The 22,284-nt window shown below is 40.1% G+C and overlaps 1 protein-coding gene across 1 annotated transcript in view; it reads left to right on the top strand.

Moving 5' to 3' along the window:
* The window catches only part of LOC128635700 (low-density lipoprotein receptor-related protein 5), a 1,026,620-nt gene that overhangs the window by 434,795 nt on the left and 569,541 nt on the right, over nt 1-22,284 (top strand). Inside the window, exon 6 of the mRNA XM_053688826.1 lies at nt 20,948-21,119. Within this exon, the coding sequence (XP_053544801.1) occupies nt 20,948-21,119 (172 nt within the window). The remainder of the gene's footprint in view (nt 1-20,947; nt 21,120-22,284) is intronic.

Here is a 22,284-nt window from a genome sequence, read left to right as displayed (position 1 = left end):
GGCTTATCTGAGATAGCAAGGACATTTTTGGCGCCCTTTTAGCCGTTTCCTGTTGTTCCTGGATGTTGCAGTTATGTTGCATAGCTCCTCAGAGGTGGTTCAGCGTTCTCTCCGGTGCGGCTCTATGGGGGTCCCCTGATCATTTTATGACTTTGTTTCCGGCAGCAAGGAGGTCAGGTAGGAATCTCAGCAGAGCTTGCTGAGGTTCGGAGGTTGCCTGTTGTTTTTTTTGTGGGGCCGTTGCTCTGTTTATATTTAAGTTTCTGTCTAAATTTCAGGGACTATAACGTTTGTCTCTTTTTGCATTAATTTTGTCAAAAATTGTTGCTGCAAGATTTATTGTGCAGTTTATTTAAGTATTTTCTAGTTTAAAAAAAAAAGGAAAAAAAAAGTGTTTAAAGGGACAGTAATATCTTTTTGTTTCATTAAAATTCTGATTTGAACTTATAATTTTTTATTGATTAAGGCTTTTTCCTTTGGAATAAGATGGACCAAGAGCTGCGAGCTGTTGCTTGTTCTCTATGTTTAAATTCTAATGTTGAGCCTGCTATTCCTTTTTGTTCCTCTTGTATCGAGAGAACATTACATTACAAGCATAGACTTTTTGATTCTGAGCTTTCATTTTCTAGGGCGGATGTTGTTCAGGAGTCTCCTGTTCAGGCTAATCCGCAGCTTTCTCCTCATACGTCCCAATCTTCTGCAGTGCCATGCGTTTCATCTCAGGTTGGTTTTTCCTTGCAGGATATGGCTACCCATATATCCTCGGCAGTATCTGAGGCTTTGTCTGCTTTTCCTATGTTACAGGGGAAGCGCAAGAGGATGTATAAGGTTTGTAATTCTGTTGCAATTGTGTCTAGTGTTTCTTCTCGTAAGTCTGAGGAGGAAGATACTTCAGTGGCATCTGAGGGTGAGATCTTGGATTCTGATAGTGTAAATCCTTCTTCTGAACCTGAGGTTTTTTCCTTTAGGTTTAAGCTTGTTACTCAAGGAGGTTTTGGCCACCTTGGATGACTCTGAGGGGTCAGTCATGGTTATTCCTAAGAAATCTAGTAAACTTAATGTTTTTTTGATGTCCCTTTCTCGGTGGAAGTTTTTTCTATACCAGATCATGTTTCAGATATTTTTGCACAAGAATGGGAGAAGCCTAGGATTCCTTTTCCCCTTCTTCAATTTTTAGGAAAATGTTTCCTATTGCTGATTCTATTAAGGAATATTGACAGATGGTTCCTAAGGTGGAGGGAGCAGTTTCCACTCTAACCAAGAGGACCACTATTCCTATTTAGGACAGCTGTTCCTTTAAAGTTCCTATGGAAGATAGTACTTCTTTTAAATATCCTTTAGATAGGAAACTTGAATCTTATCTAAGGAAAGCTTATTTATATTCAGGTCATCTTCTTAGGCCTGTAATTTCTTTGGCTGATGTTGCGGCTGCTTCAACTTTTTGGTTGGATACTTTAGCGCAACAAGTATCGGATCATGATTTGTCTAGCATTGTTAAGTTTATTCAACATGCTAATAATTTCATTTGTGATGCCATTTTTTATATCAAAATTGATGTTAAATCTATGTCTTTAGCTATTTTAGCTAGAAGAGCTTTGTGGCTCAAATCTTGGAATGCTGATATGACTTCTAAGTCCAGATTGCTATCTCTTTCTTCTTATTTGGTTCTCAATTGGATTCAATAATTTCAACTGTTACTGGGGGGAAAGGAGTTTTTTTGCCTCAGGATAAAAAACCTAAGGGCAAATCTAAAGCTTTTAACCATTTTTGTTCCTTTCGACAAAATAAGGAACAAAAACCTAATCCTTCCCCCAAGGAATCTGCTTCCAATTGGAAGCCTTCTTCAAATTGGAATAAATCCAAGCCATTTAAGAGATCAAAACCAGCCCCCAAGTCGGCATGAAGGTGCGGCCCTCATTCCATCTCAGCTGGTAGGGTGCAGATTAAACATTTTTCAAAGATGTTTGGATCAATTTGGTCCAAAATCATTGGATTCAGAGTATTGTCTCTCTGGGGTACAGAATAGGATTCAGAGTAAGACCGCCTGTGAGAAGATTTTTTTCTCTCACGCATTCCGGTAAACCCAGTAAAGGCTCAGGCTTTTCTGAAGTGTGTTTCAGACCTGGAGTTATCAGGGGCAATCATTCCAGTTCTGTTTCAGGAACAGGGTCTGGGGTTTTATTCAAATCTATTCATTGTCCCAAAGAAAGAAAATTCATTCAGACCGGTTTTGGATCTAAAGATTTTGAATCGATATGTAAGAGTACCAACTTTCAAAATGGTGACTATAAGGACTATTCTGCCTTTTTGTTCAGCAAGGGCATTATATGTCCATAATTGACTTACAGGATGCATATCTTCATATTCTGATTCATCCAGATCACTATCAGTTCCTGAAATTCTCTTTTCTAGACAAGCATTACCAATTTGTTGCTCTTCTTTTTGGCCTAGCGACAGCTCCAAGAATCTTTTCAAAGGTTCTAGGTGCCCTACTCTCTGTAATCAGAGAGTGGGGTATTGCAGTATTTCCTTATTTGGACGATATCTTGGTACTCACTCATTCTTTACGTTCTGCAGAATCTCACACAAATCAACTAGTGTTGTTTCTTTGAAGACATGGTTGGAGGATCAATTTACCAAAAAGTTCTTTGATTCCTCAGACAAGGGTAACCTTTTTAGGTTTCCAGATAGATTCAGTGTCCATGACTTTGTCTCTAACAGACAAGAGACGTTTGAAATTGGTTGCAGCCTGTTGAAACCTTCAGTCTCAGTCATTCCCTTCAGTAGCTATGTGCATGGTTAGGTCTCATGACTGCAGCATCGGACGTGATCCCCTTTGCTCGTTTGAGACCTCTCCAGCTTTGTATGCTGAACCAATGGTGCAGGGATTATACAAGGATATCACAATATCCTTAAATCCCAATGTTCGACTTTCTCTGACTTGGTGGTTAGATCACCATCGTATAATTTTAAGTATAATAAGTGATTCCTGCACTTCCCTGAGATGATTCAATCAGCAAGCAGGTGAAAAAGAGAAGGAGAAAAATTGGGAAAAAAAGCTTTCATAGCCATTTAAAAGGCCAACATAAGATAAAAGTGCCACACAAATTACATAAGCAGAGTTTGAAGTGGGGGCTTGTTGTTCTTCTGTGGCAAGGTAGCTTTGCAAGGCTTTAGGGGAGTGGGAGATCTTGGTTCCCGATGCTGTTTGAAGGCGAAGCTTACTTGACGGCCCTGCTCATGGAGACAGGAACACAGCAGGGCAAATTATTTTCTTTGTTTGGTGACTTCAGCTGAGTAATCCTGGAAGAGCAGTAAGCTATAACCCTCATAGGATACTTATTTATGTTCTCTGGAGGCCCTAAGAATTTTATTTTTTTCCTGAAAATTCAGGCATTATTCTGGCATGTTCCAAAGTACACTCAGGGCCCACCCCGATGAGCCCGCACTACATCAATGGGTAGGATGTCTGGGGACAACCCAAGCCACCTAGGGAATGTCAGAGCAGTAAACTCCAATAGATCCTTTCCTTTTACTGATTCTGGCACAGCTACTATATGCAGGTTGTTTTGCCTGCTCCTGTTCTCCAGGTCATCTACACAGTCTTGTAAATGTTGGTTCTCTTTGCAGAGTTGTCTAATCGAGGTATCTAAAGGTTGTTTGCCTGCGTTCCACCTCAGATACACTGGTTTCTGCTGCATTAAGGTGAGAGGAAAACTGGCGAACCTCGCTTGTTAAAGTATCCACCCCAGCTTGCAGTTAATACATTTTAGGGACAAAAAATGATTTAAGCTCCTGCAGTAGAGATGAATGGTCTCCCACGTGTGTAGATGGAAGTTCCATTATCTGGTGATTTTCAGCATGTTCTTCGGCAGTATGCCTTTGTTTTATAGCTCATATTATCTTTGGCAATAGGCGACAGTTTCTGAAAATATTTGTCCACTTTCATGGACAATTACAGTAATGCAAAAGGGCAGACAATTAAATACAGAGGGTTACCACTGCCTTCAGAATTTGAAAAAAGAAAAGCAAACTGAACATGTGAGGTGTGATAGATGCCTAAAGAGTTTTGAGTATCCAGGACACACAACCCCTCAAAGCTACTTGTATAGGGGATATAAAGTGATTAGCCAGCCTGAAGTGAGTTATGTCTAGTATAGCTTTCTGAGCTGTTCTTCCAGATTTGTCCACCCCTCTCACTGTCGCTCAGCTTCTGATACTTAGCGTGGTGAGTAAAATATCTACTTCACAATAATTACCCTCAAGCCATCTAGGGAAAAGTATGATCTATCAAAACAATGCTGGAAAAAGAGTCCAGAATTATCCCAGGGTATTAAAGTTAGGGTAACGTTATGCTGTCAGGCACGGTCTTTACTTTTCTTTGCTGAGTTCCAATCACCAGTTAACAGTTTTGTAACCCTATTAATAAGTGGAATGAGCACTCTGAGTCTTTATAAACTCTGTGCCCAGTATAGTGTAAGGGTTCCCTGCTTAGTGAGCTGTCATTTCATTCACTGTGTCAGTTCAGTGGGGAGGTGAGAGCTGAACAAAAATAATAAGAAAAAGAAAACTGATGCGACACTGAGTTCCCCAGCACAGCCTGCGAATATGCAAGGGGGTTTAAGCGCCAACACACTTATATGCAGTAAGATTAATGTCACTTCAGTGCACCTTGTTAAGACTGGCGTGTGAAAATACGGTTATATAATGTTATGGGGGGAACAGAGTGCTTTGTCAGGCTGTTATATTCTGCGTTCCGGAGCTTTATGCGGTTGTGTGGATTTCAATCCGTTGACTTAGTGGGCGCCTCTTTGTTGGTGTCGGGCATCGGGGTAATCTCTTACTGCACCACTGATGTCCCACAACATTCTCTCTATGCAGCCTGTAGATATTGCTGCACTTATGTGGCTCCTTCTCGCCTGGGTTTCAGGCTACGTGAAGTGCAAAGCTCCTGTTGTGGCGACCGGGGGGCTAGGGCAGATGGTGCGCCCTACACTGTTTAAATTTCGGCTGGTGATAACCAAGACGAGGTCACCCAGCAAGATGTAGGCAGTGGGGAATTGAATAGAAGCCTTAAAAAAAAAAGGCAGTTTTTGGAGTGGAGCTCTTGTTTGCTTCCAAATAAAAAGTCCACAGTTATTTTTTATTTGAAAAAAAGCTACTTATTATATAAAAAAGAATTACTTTATTTTGGGGGCAATTGGGGCATATAGAACATTAACCAGAGATTTGATTTCTGGTTAGTTTTTGAAGTGCTATTTGCTACAGCGAGCTCAGGGTAGCAATAACCAGCCTCTTGTAGTGGCTGGTTATTTATTGTGCACCCGTAAATGGGCGAATTTGTAGGACAAGCTTTACAATTCTACTTATAAGCTTCAAAGGGTGTTAAACAATCCTCTAATTTGTATGTTCTTTTCTCGGATTCACACAAAAGCCAATATGCCACAGACATTGCTTAAGCTTCTTGGCTAAAGCTCCTGATTCACAAGGTTTACTTGGAGACTGCATAATCCCCCCCCCCCCAAAAAAAAAAAAAATGCACTACTGCCCCTTTTCAACTGTAAGATATGACGAGTCCACGGATTTCATCCTTACTTGTGGGATTTATCCTCCTGCTATCAGGAAGTGGCAAAGAGCACCACAGCAGAGCTGTATATATAGTCCCTTCCTTCCCCTCCACCCTCAGTCATTCTCTTTGCCTGTGTTAGTGATAGGAAGAGGTAAAGTGAGGTGTTAGTTTTAGATTCTTCAATCAAGACATTTTTTATTTTAAAATGGTACCGGTGAGTACTATTTTCCTCAGGGAGAAATAGTCAGTCTGGATTCCCAAGGGCTATGGGTTAGTTAGTGGCGCCTGAGGCTGACTGTCAAAAGATAAATATATATGACCAGATTAAATATAAGTGATCAAAATGTGTGTTACTATGCTCGTTCTCACTTGAAGGTAGCAATATCAGGTTGACCATAAGTGTGCTTAGAAGCCAAAAATTGGAAAGAAGTAATGTGTCTAAAACCTACAAAATGAGCCTGAATAGATGAAAATACAAATACATTAAAAGTAAAAACAATTTAATAATAAATAAATATATATATATATATATATGGGTGTCTTCAATATTAAATAAGAACATACATGAATAAAATTCCAATGTAGAGAGACAAAGCTAAATTAACTCACATTTGTCTACTCAATAAATAGCAATCAGAAATCCTGCGGCTTAATAAGGCTTATGTGAAAAATGTTGCCAAATGTTACAATGTATACTATTAGTATCGGACTGACTTGATGTGATTCAATGTGGCTGATTTAGTTGACATTTCATAAACTACAATCATAGGATGTGCATCTGCAATTTAAAGTTCATATACGATTTTTTCGATGTTATCCAGAGATTAATAAATTTGTGATCATATAAGATAATGTTGACCCCTTCAGTGTGGATGACCGCTTGAATTTAGATGGCCTTATAAAAAAACAGCGATGCATAAATCTGGGTAAAAGTTTTTGTTCAGGAATATAATCAAATATCAAACTTTTAATGTAACATGGGTACAAGGGTATTTCTTAGCCGGGTAATTTGTATGATTCTTCGGTTTCCAAAAGTCAATACTAGGGTTACAATGACATTGTTTGAAGCTTTCAACACAGAGCTTGTGAATTTACTCACTGTTTTTTCAGCGTCCTCGCCTTACTCACTTGCTTCCTCTGTTGGAACTGTCAGTGTGTCGGATCCAACCAGTGCAGGACCGTTGAAGTGCGCACACTTTTGGAAAATGGAAGCCTGTAAGTTGATACTCCTACCGCTTCAGTATGTGCAATTTTAGCACGTAGAAAGAATAGGTTATGGGAGTATATTTTTAGTGGTATCCTCTAGTAAGGAGCTGTATGGTTGAACGTCTACACGTTTCAGCTGTTAAGCCTTGATAAAGGGTTAAGCCTTGATAAAGGCTTAACAGCTGAAACGTGTAGACGTTCAACCATACAGCTCCTTACTAGAGGATACCACTAAAAATATACTCCCATAACCTGTTCTTTCTACGTGCTGAAATTAAGCCGCAGGATTTATGATTGTTATTTATTGAGTAGACAAATGTGAGTTAATTTAGCTTTGTCTCTCTACATTGGAATTTTATTCATGTATGTTCTTATCATTTAATATTGAAGACACCGGTGTCAACGTTATTCTAATATTGTGTTGTTATCATATATATATATATATATATATATATATATATATATATATATATATATATATTTATTATTAAATTGTTTTTACTTTTAATGTATTTGTATTTTCATCTATTCAGGCTCATTTTGTAGGTTTTAGACACATTACTTTCCAATTTTTGGCTTCTAAGTACACTTATGGTCAACCTGATATTGCTACCTTCAAGTGATAACGAGCATAGTAACACACATTTTGATCACTTATATTTAAACTGGTCATATATATTTATCTTTTGACAGTCGGCCTCAGGCGCCACTAACTAACCCATAGCCCTTGTTTTCCTCCCTAAGTCCGCACCTGTGAGAAGTGCGAACAGTTAGTTGGCCAGTACTGTTTCTTCTTCCATAGTTCAGTGTACACCCTGTTTACCCCATGGATTCCCAAGAGGAATGAAGAGATCTTTTTTCTGCCCTGAGGTTGATGATCTTAGCAGATCCAGTCTGGTTCCCACAGAGCTTCTGAAGGTAGTGCAAGAGAAATCTTCAGTGTGGAGAACGGTGTCATGCTACAAGCAGCATTGAGGTGTGTTCAGTCCTTTATTTCTGAGGAGACTTGTTATAACATTATTCCCTGTAAGGGAAGGGGTAAGCAGTAGACCTATATGGATTATGGTGGTACTGAAATTACTGGTTTATACATATTGATTACTACGAATATGTAACTCAATAGGGGCTTGACACTGGGAGAGGCAGCTGTGACACTTTCTATATTTAATAATTTGCATAACGATTTGAGTGTGTGTAGACATTAGGGGACCACATGGCTTATTAAAACCGCTTCCCATGCGGTTATGGAGACAGTTAATGCGATGCCCACGGTGAGCGGGGCCTATTTCTTTCATGTAATTTGCAAGAGTCCATGAGCTAGTGACATATGGGATATACAATCCTACCAGAAGGGGCAAAGTTTCCCAAACCTCAAAATGCCTATAAATACACCCCTCACCACACCCACAATTCAGTTTTACAAACTTTGCCTCCTATGGAGGTGGTGAAGTAAGTTTGTGCTAAGATTTCTACATTGATATGCGCTTCTCAGCATTGTTGAAGCCCGATTCCTCTCAGAGTACAGCGAATGTCAGAGGGACGTGAAGGGAGTATCACCTATTGAATACGATGATTTCCCTAACGGGGATCTTTTTCATGGGTTCTCTGTTATCGGTCGTAGAGATTCATCTCCTACCTCCCTTTTCAGATCGACAATATACTCTCAAATTTACCATTACCTCTACCAAAGAACTGTTTTAGTACTGGTTTGGCTATCTACTATATGTGGATGGGTGTCTTTGGGTAAGTATGTTTTCATTTACTTAAGACACTCTCAGCTATGGTTTGGCACTTTATGCAAATTATATAAAGTTCTAAATATATGTATTGTACTTATATTTGCCATGAGTCAGGTTCATGTATTTCCTTCTGCAGACTGTCAGTTTCATATTTGGGAATATAAACACTTTAAGAAATTTGTTTCTTACCTGGGGTTTAGTCTTTTTCAGTTTGACTACTTTTTGCATTTTGTGGGTATTAGGCCCGCGGGTGCGTCAAATGTAAGACTTTATTGCATCATTTTTGGCGTGATTTTTTTGGCGCGGGAAATTACGTTTTTGACGCAACTTCGTCATTTCCGGCGTCATACGTGACGTCGAGACCTTTCACACGGTGGTGTCATTAGTGACGCAAGTGTGTCATTTCCGGTCATTTTTGGCACGATTTTTTTTTGGCGCGGGAAATTACGTTTTTGACGCAACTTTGTCATTTCCGGCGTCATACGTGACATCGAGACCTTTCACACGGTGGCGTCATTAGTGACGCAAGTGTGTCATTTCCAGTAATTTTTTGCGTCGAAAAAAGTTTACGTTACGCTGTGCGTCATACTTGGCGCCAATTTTTCTTCATTATTTCTATACCCCATTGTTGTTTGCCTCCTGCTTTCTTTTCTATCAAGAGGCCTATGCTTTTGCATTTTTTCCCATTCCTGAAACTGTCATTTAAGGAAATAAATAATTTTGCTTTATGTTTTTTCTCTTACATTGAGCAAGATGTCCCAATCTGATCCTGTCTCTGAAGTTTCTGCTGGAACATTGCTGCCTGACATCGGTTCTACCAAAGCTAAGTGCATTTGTTGTAAAATTGTAGAAATTATTCCACCGAATGTCATTTGTAATAGTTGTCATGATAAACTTTTACATGCAGATAGTGTTTCTATCAGTAATAGTACATTGCCAGTTGCAGTTCCTTCAACTTCTAATGTGCATGATATACCTGTAAATTTTAAAGAATTTGTTTCTGAATCTATTATGAAGGCTTTGTCTGCATTTCCACCTTCTAATAAACGTAAAAGGTCTTTTAAAACTTCTCATTTAGCTGATGAAATTTCAAATGACCACCAAATAATAATGTATCCTCTTCTGATGAGTATCTATCTGATTCAGAAGATCCTTCCTCAGACATTGACACTGACAAATCTAATTATTTATTTAAAATAGAGTATATGCGTTCTTTATTAAAAGAAGTGTTAATTACTTTGGATATTGAGGTAACCAGTCCTATTAACGTTCAGTCTAATAAACGTTTAAATGCTGTTTTTAAACCTCCTGTGGTTTCTCCAGGTGTTTTTCCCATTCCTGAGGCTATTTCTGATATGATTTCTAGGGAATGGAATAAGCCAGGTACTTCCTTTATTCCTTTTTTCAAGGTTTAAGAGATTGTATCCTTTACCAGCAAAATCTATAGAGTTTTGGGAAAAGATCCCCAAAGTTGATGGGGCTATTTCTACTCTTGCTAAACGTACCACTATTCCTATGGAATATAGCACTTCCTTTAAGGATCCTTTAGATAGGAAGCTTCAATCTTATCTAAGGAAGGCCTATTTATATTCAGGTCATCTTCTCAGACCTGCTATTTCTTTGGGTGATGTTGCGGCTGCATCAACTTTCTGGTTGGAAAATTTAGCGCAACATGAATTGGATTCTGACATATCTAGCATTGTTCACTTACTGCAACATGCTAATCATTTTATTTGTGATGCCATTTTTGATATTATCAAAATTGATGTTGGATCCATGTCTTTAGCTGTATTAGCTAGAAGAGCTTTGTGGCTTAAATCTTGGAATGCTGATATGACATCTAAATCTAGATTACTATCTCTTTCTTTCCAAGGTAATAATTTATTTGGTTCTCAGTTGGATTCTATTATTTCAACTATCACTGGAGGAAAAGGAGTTTTTTTGCCTCAGGATAGAAAAACCTAAGGGTAAATCTAAGGCTTCTAACCGTTTTCGTTCCTTTCGTCAGAATAAGGAACAAAAACTCAATCCTCCTCCCAAGGAATCTGCTTCCAGTTGGAAGCCTTCCTCAAATTGGAATAAATCCAAGCCATTTAGGAAACCAAAGTCTGCCCCTAAGTCCGCATGAAGGTGCGGCCCTCATTCCAGCTCAGCTGGTAGGGGGCAGATTAAGGCTTTTCAAGGATTTTTGGATAAAATCTGTCCAAAATCATTGGATTCAGAGCATTGTCTCTCAAGGGTATCGAATAGGATTCAAAGTAAGACCTCCTGTGAGAAGATTTTTTCTCTCACACATTCCTGTAAATCCAGTAAAAGCTCAGGCTTTTCTGAAGTGTGTTTCAGACCTGGAATCTTCAGGGGTGATCATGCCAGTTCCTCCTCAGGAACAAGGTTTGGGGTTTTATTCAAACCTATTCATTGTACCAAAGAAAGAAAATTTGTTCAGACCAGTTCTGGATCTGAAAATTTTGAATCGTTATGTAAGAGTACCAACTTTCAAGATGGTGACTATAAGGACTATTCTGCCTTTTGTTCAGCAAGGACATTATATGTCCACAATAGACTTGCAGGATGCATACCGTCATATTCCGATTCATCCAGAACACTATCAGTTTCTGAGATTCTCTTTTCTAGACAAGCATTACCAATTTGTTGCTCTTCCATTTGGCCTAGCAACAGCTCCAAGAATCTTTTCAAAGGTTCTGGGTGCCCTACTATCTGTAATCAGAGAACAGGGTATTGCGGTGTTTCCTTATTTGGACGATATCTTGGTACTAGCTCAGTCTTTACATACTGCAGAATCTCACACGAATCAACTAGTGTTGTTTCTTTGGAAACATGGTTGGAGGATCAATTTACCAAAAAGTTTCTTGATTCCTCAGACAAGGGTCACCTTTTTAGGCTTCCAGATAGATTCAGTGTCCATGACTCTGTCTCTAACAGACAAGATGTTTAAAATTGGTTGCAGCATGTCGGCTCCTTCAGTCTCAGTCATTCCCTTCAGTGGCTATGTGCATGGAAGTTTTAGGTCTCATGACTGCAGCATCGGACGCAATCCCCTTTGCTCGTTTTCATATGAGACCTCTACAGCTTTGTATGCTGAATCAATGGTGCAGGGATTATACAAAGATATCACAATTAATATCCTTGAATCCCAATGTACGTCACTCTCTGACATGGTTCAAGGGGCTTCTTTTGTTCGCCCAACCTGGACTGTGATCACAACAGATGCGAGTCTTTCAGGTTGGGGAGCTGTTTGGGGGTCTCTGACAGCACAAGGGGTTTGGAAATCTCAAGAGGCGAGATTACCAATAAATATTTTAGAACTCCGTGCAATTCTCAGGGCTCTTCAGTTCTGGCCTCTACTACAAAGAGAACCGTTCATTTGTTTTCAGACAGACAATATCACAACTGTGGCTTATGTCAATCATCAGGGTGGGACTCACAGTCCCCAAGCTATGAAAGAAGTATCTCGGACACTTGCTTTGGCGGAATCCAGCTCCTGTCTAATCTCTGCGGTGCATATCCCAGTTGTAGACAATTGGGAGGCGGATTATCTCAGCCGCCAGACTTTACATCCAAGGGAGTGGTCTCTCCATCCAGATGTGTTTTCTCAGATTGTTCAGATGTGGGGGCTTCCAGAGATAGATCTCATGGCCTCTCATCTAAACAATAAACTTCCCAGATACCTGTCCAGGTCCAGGGATGTTCAGGCGGAAGCAGTGGATGCGCTGACACTTCCTTGGTGTTATCAACCTGCTTACATCTTCCCGCCTCTAGTTCTCCTTCCAAGGGTGATTTCCAAAATCATCATGGAACAGTCTTTTGTGTTGCTGGTGGCTCCAGCATGGCCACACAGGTTTTGGTATGCGGATCTGGTTCGGATGTCCAGTTGCCCGCCTTGGCCACTTCCGTTACGGCCGGACCTACTATCTCAAGGTCCGTTTTTCCATCAGGATCTCAAATCATTAAATTTGAAGGTATGGAAATTGAACGCTTAGTTCTGAGTCATAGAGGTTTCTCTGATTCAGTGATTAATACTATGTTGCAAGCTCATAAATCTGTCTCTAGAAAGATTTATTATAGAGTTTGGAAGACTTACATTTCATGGTGTTCTTCTCATAAATTCTCCTGGCATTTTTTTCGAATTCCTAGAATTTTGCAGTTTCTTCAGGATGGTTTGGATAAGGGTTTGTCTGCAAGTTCCTTGAAAGGACAAATCTCTGCTCTTTCTGTTTTATTTCACAGAAAAATTGCTATACTTCCTGATATACACTGTTTTGTACAGGCTTTAGTTCGTATTAAGCCTGTCATTAAGTCAATTTCTCCTCCTTGGAGTCTTAATTTGGTTCTGAGGGCTTTACAGGCTCCTCCATTTGAACCTATGCATTCTTTGGACATTAAACTACTTTCTTGGAAACTATTGTTCCTTTTGGCTATCTCTTCTGCTAGAAGAGTTTCTGAGCTATCTGCTCTTTCTTGTGAGTCTCCTTTTCTGATTTTTCATCAGGATAAGGCAGTTTTGCGGACTTCTTTTCAATTTTTACCTAAGGTTGTGAATTCTAACAACATTAGTAGAGAAATTGTTGTCCCTTCTTTATGTCCTAATCCTAAGAATTCTTTGGAGAGATCCTTAAATTCTTTGGATGTGGTAAGAGCTTTGAAATATTATGTGAAAGCTACTAAAAATTTCAGGAAGACTTCTAGTCTATTTGTTTTATTTTCTGGTCCTAGGAAAGGTCAGAAAGCTTCTGCTATTTCCTTGGCTTCTTGGTTGAAACTTTTGATTCATCAAGCTTATTTGGAGTCGGGTCAAACCCCGCCTCAGAGAATTTCAACTCATTCTACTAGATCAGTCTCTACTTCATGGGCTTTTAAGAATGAAGCTTCAGTTGATCAGATTTGCAAAGCAGCCACTTGGTCCTCTTTGCATACATTTACTAAATTCTACCATTTTGATGTATTTGCTTCTTCAGAAGCAGTTTTTGGTAGAAAAGTACTTCAGGCAGCTGTTTCAGTTTGATTCTTCTGCTTTTTGATTTAAGTTTTTTTTCTTTCAAAAGTGAAAATAACTTATTTTTGGGTTGTGGATTATTTTCTCAGCGGAATATGACTGTTTTTGTTTTATTCCCTCCCTCTCTAATGACTCTTGAGTGGAAGACTCCACATCTTGGGTATTGATATCCCATATGTCACTAGCTCATGGACTCTTGCCAATTACATGAAAGAAAACATAATTTATGTAAGAACTTACCTGATAAATTCATTTCTTTCATATTGGCAAGAGTCCATGAGGCCCACCCTTTTTATGGTGGTTATGATTTTTTTGTATAAAGCACAATTATTTCCAAATTTCCTTTGTTGATGCTTTCTACTCCTTTCTTTATCACCCCACTGCTTGGCTATTCGTTAAACTGAATTGTGGGTGTGGTGAGGGGTGTATTTATAGGCATTTTGAGGTTTGGGAAACTTTGCCCCTCCTGGTAGGATTGTATATCCCATATGTCACTAGCTCATGGACTCTTGCCAATATGAAAGAAATTAATTTATCAGGTAAGTTCTTACATAAATTATGTTTTCGCACGCTCAGACGCACAGTTTTCTCCTCACTAGAAGGCAGCAGACACTAGCTCCGGTGGTACCTTAAGTTGAAATTCAGTCACCGGATCGTTATTGAATCAATCTTGAGTATCCTGGGGGCAGGTAGGCGCCACAGCAGAGCTGTGGCAAGGTGCAGGGGCTGTTATTGTTGTTTAAAGTTTATTTACAAAGTAAGATGACTCTTTTTAAAGAGGGATTTAGCTTTTTCTCAAATGGTGCAATAATATTTGGCAAATTTGAACTGTTAAGTATAATTTTTTAGTGCTAAAAATTGTTTTTGGTGCAGTACAGAAAAATTGTTGCACTTTATTATTTAAAGGTGTAGTACATTTTTTTCTGAAAATTCTTTGAATCAATAAATAAGTTTAAAAACGACTTTTGTGGCTATTGCTAGTCTGTTTAACATGTCTGAATTTGAGGAAACTCCTTGTTCTATGTGTTTAGAGGCCATTTTGGAACCCCCTTTTGCTTTGTGTACCTCTTGTATTGAAAGGGCCTTACAATGTAAAAAACATATTTTATGTAAAGAAAGTGTGCCTAAGGATGATTCTCAGTCTGAAGAGAATCAGGATATGCCGTCTAATTCTCCCCAAGTGTCACAAACTTTAACTCCCACCCAAGCGACGCTGGATTCCTCAACCGCGTCTAATTCTTTTACTCTGCAGGATATGGCTGCAGTTATGTCAACTACCCTTACAGAGGTATTATCTAAGTTACCAGTGTTACAGGGTAAACACAGTAGGACAGGAATCAATGTGAATACTGAGTCCTCTGATGCCTTGTTGGCTTTTTCCGATGTGCCCTCACAGGGATCTGAGTTGGGGGTCAGGGAACTTTTGTCTGAGGGAGAACTTTCGGAATCGGGAAGTGTGTTACCTCAGACAGATTCGGATGTCATGTCCTTTAAATTTAAGCTGGAACACCTCCGCCTTTTACTTTGGGAGGTCTTAGCGACACTGGATGACTGTGACCCTATTATGGTACCACCAGTGAAATTGTGTAAAATGGACAAATATCTGGAAGTTCCGGCTTGCACTGATGTTTTTCCGGTTCCCAAGAGAATCTCGGAGATTATCAAGAAGGAGTGGGACAGACCGGGTATACCGTTCTCTCCTCCTCCTAATTTTAAGAAAATGTATCCCATATCAGACACCATTCAGGACTCTTGGCAGACTGTCCCTAAGGTGGAGGGAGCTATATCTACCCTGGCTAAGCGTACAACTATTCCTATTGAGGACAACTGTGCTTTCAAAGACCCTATGGATAAGAAATTAGAGGGTCTTCTGAAGAAGTTATTTATTCATCAGGGTTTTCTTTTACAACCGACAGCCTGCATTGTTCCAGTTTCTACTGCAGCGGCTTTCTGGTTTGATGCCTTAGAAGAGTCTCTTAAAGACCCCTTTAGAGGATATTTTAGATAGAATTAAGGCTCTCAAGCTAGCTAATTCTTTTATCACAGATGCCGCCTTTCAAATTGCTAAGTTGACGGCTAAAAATGCAGGATTTGCCATTTTGGCGCGTAGAGCGTTATGATTAAAATCGTGGTCTGCTGATGTGTCATCTAAGTCAAAGCTCTTGGCTATTCCTTTCAAGGGTAAGACCCTATTCGGGCCTGAGTTGAAGGAAATCATTTCTGACATTAGTGGAGGTAAAGGTCATCTTCTACCTCAGGGTAAGTCTGTTAAGATGAGGGGTAAACAAAATAATTTTTGTTCCTTTCGGAACTTTAAAGGAGTACCCTCTTCTTCATCTTCCTCCACAAAACAGGAAGGGGATTTTGCTCAGGTCAAGTCCGTCTTGAGACCCAACCAGGCTTGGAACAAGGGTAAGCAAACCCAAGAAGCCCACTGCTACTACCAAGACAGCATGAAGGGGCGGCCCCCGAAACCGGGACCGGATCTAGTAGGGGGAAGACTTTCTTTCTTTGCCCAAGCTTGGGCAAGAGATGTTCAGGACCCCTGGGCACTGGAAATCATGACCCCCGGGTATCAACTGGAAGTCAAAAGTTTTCTCCCAAGAGGGATATTTCTTCTTTCACGATTGTCTGTAGACCAGATAAAAAGAGAGGCGTTCTTACGTTGTGTAAAAGACCTCTCTACTATGGGAGTAATTTGTCCCGTTCCACGACTGGAACAGGGGCAGGGGTTTTACTCAAATCTTTTTGTGGTTCCCAAAAAAGAGGGAACGTTCAGACCCATTTTAGATCTCAAGAGTCTAAACAAGTTTCTCCTTCAAGATGGAGACTATTCGAACAATTCTACCATTGATCCAGGAGGGTCAATATATGACTACCGTGGACTTGAAGGATGCATACCTTCATATCCACAAGGAGCATCATTAGTTCCTAAAGTTTGCCTTCCTTGACAAACATTTTCAGTTTGTGGCTCTTCCCTACGGGTTGGCCACAGCACCCAGGATCTTCACAAAGGTTCTAGGGTCCCTTCTGGCGGTTCTCAGGCCGCAGGGCATAGCAGTGGCGACTTATCTGGACGATATTTTGATTCAGGCGTCGACTTATCATGTAACAAAGTCTCATACAGACACTGTGTTGTCCTTTCTGAGAACTCACGGATGGAAGGTGAATCTAGAAAAGAGTTCACTAATTCCACAGACAAGGGTTCCCTTCTTGGGAACTCTGATAGATTCTATAGCCATGAAGATTTTTCTGACGGAGGTCAGAAAGCCAAAAATTTTAAATACATGCCGAGCCCTTCAGTCAAATCCTCGGCCATCAGTGGCTCAGTGTATGGAGGTAATTGGATTGATGGTGGCGGCAATGGATATCATTCCGTTTGCTCGGTTTCATCTCAGACCACTGCAACTGTGCATGCTCGGACAGTGGAATGGGGACTATGCAAATTTATCTCCTCCGATAAATCTGGACCAAGAGACCAGAAACTCTCTTCTTTGGTGGTTGTCGCCGGATCATCTGTCTCAAGGGACGTGTTTCCGTAGACCCTCGTGGGTGATAGTGACAACGGACGCCAGTCTACTAGGCTGGGATGCAGTCTGGAATTCCCTGAAGGCTCAGGGTGTATGGATTCTGGAATTGAGAGCAATATTCAATGCGCTTCAGGCATGGCCTTAGTTGGCTTCGGCCAAATTCATCAGATTCCAGTCGGACAACATCACGACTGTGGCTTACATCAATCATCAGGGAGGAACGAGGAGTTCCTTAGTGATGACAGAAGTATCCAAGATAATTTGATGGGCGGAGGCCCACTCTTGTTATCTGTCAGCAATCTATATCCCAGGAGTGGACAACTGGGAAGCGGACTTTTTAAGTCGACAGGCTTTTCATCCGGGGGAGTGGGAACTCCATCCGGAGGTATTTGCCTCACTGATTCTCCGATGGGGCAGACCGGAAATTGGATCTGATGGCATCTCGACAGAATGCCAAGCTCCCAAGATACGGATCCAGGTTGAGGGATCCTCAGGCCGAACTGATAGATGTCTAGGCAGTGCCTTGGTCGTTCAACCTAGCTTATGTGTTTCCACCGTTTCCTCTCTTTCCCTGGGTGATTGCTCGGATCAAACAGGCAAGAGCTTCAGTAATTCTAATTGCGCCTGCCTGGCCATGCAGGACTTGGTATGCAGATCTAGTGGACATGTCCTCTCTGTCTCCGTGGAAACTTCCAGTGAGACAGGACCTTCTCATTCAAGGTCCTTTCCAACATCCAAATCTAATTTCTCTGTAGCTGACTGCTTGGAGATTGAGCGCTTGATTTTATCTAAGCGGGATTTATCTGATTCGGTCATCGATACTTTGATTCAGGCACGTAAGCCTGTCACCAGAAAGATCTATCATAAGATATGGCGTACATATCTTTTTTGGTGTGAATCCAAGGGCTACTCATGGAGTAAAGTTAGGATTCTGTCTTTTCTCCAAGAAGGATTGGAGAAAGGATTATCAGCGAGTTCCTTAAAGGGACACATTTCTGCTTTGTCAATTTTGCTACACAAACGTTTGGCAGATGTTTCAGACGTTCAGTCTTTTTGTCAGGCTCTAACCAAGCTTAAGCCTTTGTTTAGACCAATTGCTCCACCCTGGAGCTTGAATTTAGTTCTTAATGTTCTTCAAGGGGTTCCATTTGAACCCATGCATTCCATAGATATTAAGTTGTTATCTTGGAAAGTTTTGTTTTTGGTTGCTATTTCTTCTGCTCGAAGAGTTTCTGAGCTTTCAGCATTACAATGTGATTCGCCTTATCTTCCATTCTGATAAGGTGGTTTTACGTACCAAACCTGGGTACCTTCCTAAGGTTGTTTCTAATAAGAATATTAATCAGGAAATCATTGTTCCTTCATTATGTTCTAACCCTTCTTCTAAGAAGGAGCGTATGTTGCATAACCTGGATGTGGTACGTGCCCTGAAGTTTTACTTGCAGGCGACTAAGGATTTCCGTCAATCATCTTCATTATCCATTGTTTTTTCTGGAAAGCGTAGGGGTCAGAAAGCTACGGCTACCTCCCTTTCTTTTTGACTGAAGAGTATCATCCGTCTGGCATATGAGACTGCTGGACAGCAGCCTCCTGAAATAATTACGGCTCATTCTACTAGGGCTGTGGCTTCCTCATGGGCATTTAAAAACGATGCTTCTGTTGAACAGATTTGCAAGGCTGCAACTTGGTCGTCTCTTCACACTTTTTCCAAATTTTCCAAATTTGATACTTTTGCTTCTTCTGAGGCTGGTTTTGGGAGAAAAGGTTTTCAAGCAGTGGTGCCTTCCGTTTAGGTTCCTGTCTTGTCCCTCCCTTTCATCCGTGTCCTGTAGCTTTGGTATTGTATCCCACAAGTAAGGATGAAATCCGTGGACTTGCCATATCTTGTAGAAGAAAAGTAAATTTATGCTTACCTGATAAATTAATTTCTTCTACGATATGACGAGTCCACGGCCCACCCTGTCATTTTTAAGACAGGTTTAGATTATATTATATTTTTTCTAAACTTCAGTCAACTCTGCACCTTTGGCTTTTCCTTTCTCTTCCTAACTTCGGTGGAATGACTGGAGGTGGAGGGAAGGGAGGAGCTATATATGCAGCTCTGCTCTTTGCCACTTCCTGTTAGCAGGAGGATAAATCCCACAAGTATGGATGAAATCCGTGGACTCGTCATATTGGAGAAGAAATTAATTTATCAGGTAAGCATAAATTTACTTTTTACTAGATTATTTTGCACTTCCTGGGCTTTAAAAAAATAGGGCTTCTATTGAACAAATTTGCAAGGTAATCCTTACATTCCTTTGCTAAATTCTACCATTTTTATTGTTTTGCTTTTTCTGAAGTAGCCTTTTGTAGGGAATTTCTCCAGGCAGCAGTGTCAATATTAGGTTCTTGCCTGTCAAAATGGGTATTAGTTCCCAGGAGTAATGGCTCATGGACTCTCACCACCTTATGGAAGAAAAATATAATTTATTCTTACCTGATTTATTTCATGATAGTGAGAGTTCACAAGACGTGCCCATTTTCTCTAAATTTATGTACATATTTTTTCTGGCAGCAGTTCTAGTTTGCACCTCATTTTTCCTACCTTTCTTCTTCTCCTTGCTTGGCTATACACAAGACTAGCATACCAGAGATGTAGGAGGGATTAAGTACTTTTTAAGTTTTGGGAATCTCTGCCTCCTCCTACTGGCCAGGAGTTAAATCAAACTAGTATTGCCTTTTAGACTCTCACCACTATGAAAGAAATTCATTTATCAGGTAAGCATGAATTTTGTTTTTTCCAGGAGGCAAAGTTACCAAATTCTTCAGTGATTTCCAGAGTTAGCCCCTGTTATTACAGGAGTATCTTCTGAGGTTTCATTCAATGTCGCAACAGTGGCTTACATCAATCATCAAGGCTGTATTTAAAGAGGTAGCCTGCATTTTGACTTGCAGAATGCCATAATTGTCTGATTTGTGGAATTTTACATTGCGGTTGAGGATATTTGAGTTCTGGACTTCCTCATTTCTCAGTATGTCCACCCCAGCAAATGGTCTTTGAATCAGGAGGTATCCAACCAGATTTTGAATTGTTGGGGAAGGTCAGACATAGACCTCATGGCCTCTCACTTGGAGTACAATCTACCTCAGTATTGTGATCTTGAGATCCACACCGACTCTTATAGATGCACTAGTGATTCCATGGTCATTCAATCTGATTTACATCTTTCCACCCTTTTTTCTATCTAGGATAAAACAGGAAAGGTACTCATTTATTCCAATTAACTTGGCATGGCCTCACAGGTTCTTTATCCAGCCTTGGTGTCTTCCTCTTAAGGACCTTTACTCTTAAGGTCTCCTTTCATCTAGATCTCAAATCTTTCTTTTTGATGGCTTGGCAATTAAATGCCAGATCTCAAAGAAGATTTTGTATCAAGTGAATAGGCACTTTGTTTCAGGCCAGAAAGCCTGTTACAAGACACATTTATCACAAAGTCTGAAAAGTTATGTGAGTCTAAGAATTACCAAATTTGTTGAATTTTTTGCTGGATGGTCTAGGTACGGATTTATTAGTTCCCTTTAGGCCAAGTTATTCTATTTATTTATTTTTGTAAAGAGACTTGTAAATAATGGTTTGTTCTGTGGTGACACTTGTAATGGTTTTATAGTATTAGCTCTGTTTATATTGTACAAAGATAATTTAAAATATTACATTTTAGTATCTTCTTGGGGAATTTACCAACGTTTGTTTAATTGGTTTATGTTACAGCAATAGTGTTAAAGTTTAGAAACAAAATCATGAAATGCAGTTACATCCCATATTGAATTTCTCTGTTTTGTTTATTTTCTGTTACTTTAACACATATTAGTATTGAGATTCTAAAATGTTATTTCCTTTGTTCTGTAGCTATATGTACTGGACAGACTGGGGAGAAAGCCCAAAAATTGAATGTGCTTACCTTGATGGCTCAGAGAGAATGGTGCTGGTCAACTCTTCCTTAGGTTGGCCCAATGGGTTGGCCCTGGACCTACAAGAGGGTAAACTTTACTGGGGAGATGCCAAAACCGACAAAATTGAGGTATGTAGAATTGCCTTGTTTACAGATACTATGTTACCTATTTTTAAAAATGTGTTGTTTTTTACAGGTGGTGAGAGTCTGCAATCCATTACTTCTGGGAACTACTCTGATCTACCACTAGTAGGAGGCAAATATTCCCAAACCTCAAGAGCCCTATAAAACACCTCACACATACCTCAGTCTCTACTTGAAGAATGAAGATGTGCATTTGATTCTTCTGAGAGAGGTGTTTTCAGTCTCTATTGAGGCCTGGATTCCCCTCAGAGTACAGTGCTTGTCAGAGGGATGTATATGGGTACGGTTTGGGATTCTTTATTCACCAAATGGGATATTTTTTCATAAACCTTACATAATTGGTCGCATGGACTTGTCTTTTGCCTCCCTCTATGGCTCTACAATATGCTCCTGTTCCTTAAACCTCTGCTGATATGCTGATATTTCAGTGCTGGTTTGGCTGTGTATGAGTGTTTATTGGTAAATATCCTATATTAACATATAGACACAATATAGCTATTATGTTATGGGCATTTTTTAGTGTGTGTCTGTATGTATGTATGTATTTTGGTCTACACCTAGACCTTTATCAAATGGAGCCCATGTGAGAGATGGGCTCCATTTGATAAAGGTCTAGGTGTAGACCGAAACATTATGGCTTAAGGCCCTGCTGTTTTTCCAAGGATTGGAATAAAGCCTTTTTTTTCTTTGATTGAATTTCCTGTGTTGCCTGCTTCTTTCCGGATACCTTCAAACACTGAGGCTGAGTGTGTATTTGGATAACTTACCTACATGTAATACTCCTACTTGCAGTGCACCGGGTAGTTGCTACAGTAGTGTGTGCCACTTTTTCTGCATCTGTGTATGTATGTGTGTGTATGTGTGTGTATGTATATAATAACAAAAAAGATCAGCACTCGCCAACATTGTAACCACTCAGTGCACGGCCAGTAAATAGATACAAGGATATGTATTGCACAAGGACAAGACCTGGTGATGATCCGTATAGTCCCCCGCAAAGAAAGCCAGCACACAAGATTAGAAAAAACACCTTCCTTTAATGCCAAAGTAGCATAACGTTTCAGCTCCCACTGGAGCCTTGGTCACATGCAGCAATTCACAGAAGAAAACCAGGCATAAGATAACAAACGCAGGTAAACCCTTAAATACC

Source organism: Bombina bombina, chromosome 7 (genome assembly GCF_027579735.1).
Source record: "Bombina bombina isolate aBomBom1 chromosome 7, aBomBom1.pri, whole genome shotgun sequence".
Classification (NCBI taxonomy): Eukaryota; Metazoa; Chordata; class Amphibia; order Anura; family Bombinatoridae; genus Bombina; species Bombina bombina.
Note: the sequence above shows the minus strand (reverse complement) of the source record. Positions and strands in the feature narration are given on the sequence as shown.